A 5940-nucleotide genomic window follows, 5' to 3' on the forward strand; every position below is an offset into this window, starting at 1 on the left:
CCACTTCCCTCTTCCAGCCACAACATGAGGAAGCAGGCAAGCTGAGGCATCAAAGTGTTTCTTACCATCCTGCCACTCTGTAATGTGGAGGTCACTGAGGTCTTGCCAGTCACAGTAAGCATGCTGCAACATTGCACTGGAGGTTCTGCAGGTATGGCTGTGTGCATACAGTAGGGCCACACTAGCAACAAAAACAAATGCTGATATTTTCTAAAATTTTAAATTCACAGCATTATTTGGCACATTTCCCTGCATAAAATACTTGTAACTCCATCTGTTGGCTTTCCTGTTTCAGTTATTTCACATTTCAGGTTTAATTTTAAAACTCCCACCTTTGCATATTTTTCCTCCATCCATCTCACATTACCTTTGCTGACAGCTGGTTACTGGTTTTTAGTGGACCAAATCAATAAAACAGTTAACAAGAGAGCAATATGTGACTTTCCAAAACAGTTCCACTGCATGAAAGAGCAACAATGCAGCATTAAAAGGTTGCTTTGTGCAAATGCTGAATTAGTCAATATGTTATTTTGTACAAAATGAACTAGTTGAAATTGTGGGTTGAACATTGTGGATCCAAATTGAAAGAGGAGTGTTTAAGGATTTTGGAAATTCTTTCCAAGTAAGCAAGAGTGCACAAGAGGCACAACATGTGCCTATATCAGTAGGCGGTCACCTTCCCAAATCCTCTCAGCCCAATAACAACTTCTTCATTCCATGCTGATCATGCCTGTCAGCTAGTCCTTGACATGGTGTCAGCGTCTCTGGACTCCAAAGCTGTCTATGTCGTGTCTTCTTTGCTCTATATGTTGTGCTGATTAAGGTCGGCATTTAAAGTGGCCGCTGGAGCAATCTGCCACTAGCCCTGCCTGTCTGCCTCTTCGACTGTCCAATCAGCAGCTAGTGGCCATGATTACAGCCAGCTTTATGGCTCAGTCTGGACAAATGGTGTGGCTAGCACCAACCTCTCATTTTCTGCCTGCCTATAGTCATTCTCACCCACTGCATTTAGGCTAACATTGCTTGTTAAGCTAAATTACCTGTCCAGCAGAAAACAGGCAACTTCACTGTCATTCTGGAAACACCTGTCCCTCATCAAGGATTTCTATCTGGGAAAGACCACGCCAATGTTTATCCTCATCTTGTGCTGTCGCCTATCCTATTTCTTCTTTGACAACAAAGATTCACACTGTTTTCCTTTTTTTGGTGTTAAAGTATAAACTAGAATGTTTCATTTCCTCAAAAAATTGTTCTTAAACTCCTGCTAGTGCCTCCTCTTGTTTCTACCATTACTACTCCGTCATCTTCCTGGTGTCACTAAATCATTGCTCCAAATCCAAGCTGCTACTTCATTGTGAAACAGCAAAATTCATGCTCTAGAGCCAGTGCATGCTTTGTCTATTCTGATCTACGGTGAAAACTTGGTGGCTCAACATGGCCTCCATGATAGGGGACCCACTGCTATGTGGATATAAAAGACTTATTCTCAGCTTTAAAAAATGCAGTAATTCTTATTTTCTGGTGATTACACATGATTGGAAACATAGTTTTGCATACTATAACACATTTCTGCTAATACACTTTTATAAATCATACATGTTGCATCTTTAAGGTTAGGCTCATGATGTCTCTTATGTCACATATGATGCATTTTCCACCATCGGAACCTAACAAGAGGTACACCCATTTTCCTTAACCATCACCAAGCCTTTTCGTGGACCATCTCTCTTTGTTTTTCAGTTGTATTTTTTCTCTGTCAGTCTCTGTTCAGAGGTGGGAGGGGCTGCTCCTCTGTAATGCTAACGTTTGAGGTGTGAAGACATGGCCATTAAACCAATCACCAGTGACTGCTCTACACCCAAGCATGAAGCCCCCCTCCCCCCGAAACGTTTTGGTAATTGATTGTAGTACTACCTCCTAAGGTGTGGTGAAATTTAGCTCTCAGAACACACCTCCAAAGCAGGTCAAGTGTAGTGGAGACAAACACAGGACCTATGACGAGCGTTACTTGGTGCAACATGTTTCAGTAGGTTCCTATAATGGAAAAACCCCTTTAGTAAAACACTGTCCTGATAGTCCATGCACACAGTTGATGAATATTTTTATGCAGATTATTGTAATATCTTTGTCTCTAAATGTGTCATCTAAGTTGGTTAAACTTTCTTTTTGCATGGTTCATACACATTTGCATTGGTTTGACGAGTAGTTCAAGGCTTTACACTGATAATCGCATGAGTCATGCGCTTGGGACTCAAGAGACAAAGAGGTGTAGCCTTGTTAACATGAATGATGTGCAAGAGACAGGGTGGATCCCAATTTCATTTCAAAATTTGCATTTTCAGTCATAATTGTCCATTTTAACTGTCATGTGAGCTTTTCAATTGTGTTGTTTAACTTCAGTGTGAATCAAACCAGTAAAAGAAGACGAAAATGTCATGATATTGAGATGACTCCTACCTGACTATGTCAAAGCCTTTCTTTTGTTAAGATACTGCCTGTCACTCCCCACTCGCTGCTGCTCCTGAATGTCAGTATTATCTTATCTTTACCGTTTACATGATCCCAACTGGGTCCAAGCTCATCTCATGTATCTAATTTGATGTTGTGGTAGTCTATTATTATTATTATGTACAGAATCAGAAAGTGAATGTAGTTCAAAGTTCATCCTGTAGCTTGGGGATAAAGATGGCATATGGCTCTTATTGAGATGGAAATGGGTGGAGGCTTTTACACTTGCTCTCTTTGACACCTGTTTTGCATGCAGCTTGCAGTGTTTTGCGGCACAAAAAAGAAGTGCAAGTAGAGCAGGCCTTGAAGGTCAAGGTCACTTGCTCAGTGTTTGCTGCTGTGATTGCACTTATTTCAGGTCATCCTGAGACACACATATATCTGTGCACAGACAAATGCCTAGAAAATCACACACTGTAAGCAAATAGGTGCTATGTTAGCACAATTTGTTCTCAATCTAGTCATTTGGACAAAGTGTTCCCTGCATAGTGAATTGAGCAGAAGTTGGGAATCAGTCCAAAAAAATACTGCTCACCCATCTTGTGTCTCTGGCACTGAGTCAGTCCCGTTCTCTGATCATTTTTGTGTGCACGCGTGTGTGTGCATGTTAATGAAAAGTGTAGAGAAAGCGCAATTGAAGGATTCAATGGTCCATTTCAAACAACAAACATCTTATAAAACTATAAACATCCTGAAAATGGATCCCAGTTTAGATGATACCATTGAACATGCTCATCACTTTGAAGCTGCTGATGTCTCTAGTTAAACATTATTTAAGACAGGTTTATTTTTATTTTAGCAAAACTGTGAGGTCCTCAGGAAGGTTTATCCTGGGCCATTCTAGTGTTTTCTACAGAATTCAATCATCATGGCAAATGCCTGAACGATCTTAAGCAGGTGTTGTACAGAAATGCCAGAGCAATGAGATCTGAGTGCTTGTAAAATTTAAGATTTATCTGTCTCATCATGTTGCCCTTAATTTCTCGATTGGTGTTTATTATAGTGCGATAACACAGTGACGTGTTCTGCGTGCAGGATGGAAGAGACGGTGCGGTCACTGCTGCAGAATCAAGGCATCCTGGAGCAGACTGCTGTGGGCACAGTGGACATCATGAAGGCCTACAAGGTAAAGCACCATCCTATGAGTGTCTACCCTTCTTTCTGTGGTCATTACAGTAAGACTAAGATGACAGTGAGAGATCACTTTTAGAGTCAGTCTTATTTAATCTACCATTTTCCAGCTAATTTCTAATTTCCCATCATTTCTTAAGCACTAGCTTGTATTTAGCTGTGAATTTCAAGGATTTTTCCAAGAAAGGCCTACGTGATTTTGTACTACAGTAATTATAAGGGAAATAATGTTAGTGTGGTAACAATGCACAGGGTGTTTAATTGGTCATAAATAACTGAAATATGAAAGATGACAAAGGAACCTACACATCTGCTGATGATATAAAGTTATATTTTTAAATCATTTGCTCATATGGCAGAGATGATTTTGTAGGCATCTGTGTTTTTCTCCTGTTTTTCAGCTCAGAGATCCACACTGTTTACCAAAGTTGGCCTGAGCCAAGGTGAAAGCTTTCATTACTGACCATGTTACATAAGAGAAATAGCTGCTGGTATTAAGCAGAGAGGTAGAAAGAGTAAGCAATACCGATTAATTCTGAAGAACAGTGTCACCTTTGGGGTCACCCTCCACAGTTTGGCGCTCAACATGTTTACACAGTGTTGCAGCATTGAAATGCTGTTGCCTCAGTCTGTATTTCAGTGTAATGTTATTTGCTTCTTTATCTGAGAACATTAACTACCAAAAAAAGAAAAGTTCTTGGCTTTCAACTATGTGTAGAGTTTGGAAAAAATACCTCTCCAAGTATTTATCCAACTTTTCAACTGTACATATCTCTCTTATATATAACACAAAGCACGTGACAACTGCAGTGCCCTTAAAGCAGAGACCACATTATTATTTCCTTTAACAGCTAGAATGAGAATAAAATCCCTCCAGGGAAGCGAAGAAAAGGGCACCACTATATCAGACAGTGTGTAAGAAAAAGAGTGTCCATATATGACTGTATGTGTTTATCACTGTGATTAAAAGATAGAAATAGAAAATCTTGAGTGCAAATAAAAGTGGGCAGAATAAAAATGAGTGCTATAAGATTAAATGTCAGTTTTACTGGTTATACTTTCCAGTGAGTACAACTGGAAGTGAAACATGGGATTAGCAGCCATGATAATAGACTGATATCTTACAATTTGTCCTTATATGCAAAAGCTTTATCATAAAAATGTGACTAAGCAGCCCAGGCTTATGAAATATAATGGGAAAAATTTATACAGCATGTTCATATGCAAATCGTGTTCTCTGTGCACACAGACTAATCCTTTCCTGAGTTTCCCACCACAAACATACTATGTTGCAAGGGAGAGCAGACGATTACTGCTCCTGTCTATTCTACGATTTTTCACATCTTCTACATTTTCAAGTCTTTGAACAAATTCTACAACTATTAAAATGCCTCCAAGAGGGAAAAGAGCTAATAAATCAGAAGCGAATGAGGATGTTGAAGCAGAAGAGGATTATATTTCAGCGGCACAAGTAACAGAGAGGTTAAGTCAGCAGAAGCAGATGCAGATGTACACCGCACTGTTGAGCCAACAACAAGACAACTTCAAAGGTTTTGTGCAACTACTTATGGAGACAAATAACAAGAGACTCGACGACATGACCAGAGAAATACAGGAGATAAAAACGAGTTTGCAGTTTACCCAGCGAGATGTGGATGTGATTAAAGCAGCCATGGGTGAACAGAAAATACAAACCAAGGAAACAAGGGATGATGTCTACAAAACTTGTTAGAGTCTAATAGCCATAACGGATAAAATAGAGCATTTGGAAGTACAGTCCAAGCGAAAAAACCTGATCTTCGAGGGAATCAAGGAGTCAGCTGGAGAAAGCTGGACGGAAGCGGAATGTAAGGTGAAGGAAATATTAAAGGATAAACTGCAAATTCATCAAGAAATTGAGATGGAGCGGGCTCACAGAGTCGGGAAACCTTCTGATCGGGGACCGAGGGCGGTGATGGTAAAGTTGATGAAAGAGAAAGATAAGGCACACATACTGCAACAAGCAAAGAAGCTTAAAGGATCTAATATTTATATAAATGAAGATTACACCGAGTCTGTGAGGAAGAGAAGAAGGGAGTTGATGCCGAGGTTAAGGGAGGCCAGGGCGAGGGGAGACATCGTGTTCCTGCGGTATGACCGACTAGTGACCCAACCGCGGAACCAGAATCCAGGACCCATGACCAGCACACCGAGGACCAGTATGCCGAGACAAGGAGAGTATGAAGGGGTCGCTGGACCCTCAGCTGTATGAAGAAACACGCAGGTATATTGATATCTGCGAGGGCAGATGAGCATTGGAAC

At 40.5% G+C, this 5940-nt stretch overlaps 1 protein-coding gene across 4 annotated transcripts in view; it reads left to right on the plus strand.

The window, feature by feature from the left end:
* The window catches only part of LOC109960527 (nck-associated protein 5-like), a 134189-nt gene that overhangs the window by 90116 nt on the left and 38133 nt on the right, over positions 1-5940 (plus strand). For all 4 annotated transcript variants that reach the window (XM_020600684.1, XM_020600686.1, XM_020600688.1 and 1 more), the window contains one exon: positions 3544-3634. In XM_020600684.1, coding sequence (XP_020456340.1) covers positions 3544-3634 — 91 coding nt within the window. The remainder of the gene's footprint in view (positions 1-3543; positions 3635-5940) is intronic.

This window comes from Monopterus albus, unplaced genomic scaffold (genome assembly GCF_001952655.1).
Source record: "Monopterus albus unplaced genomic scaffold, M_albus_1.0 scaffold48.1, whole genome shotgun sequence".
Taxonomy (NCBI): Eukaryota; Metazoa; Chordata; class Actinopteri; order Synbranchiformes; family Synbranchidae; genus Monopterus; species Monopterus albus.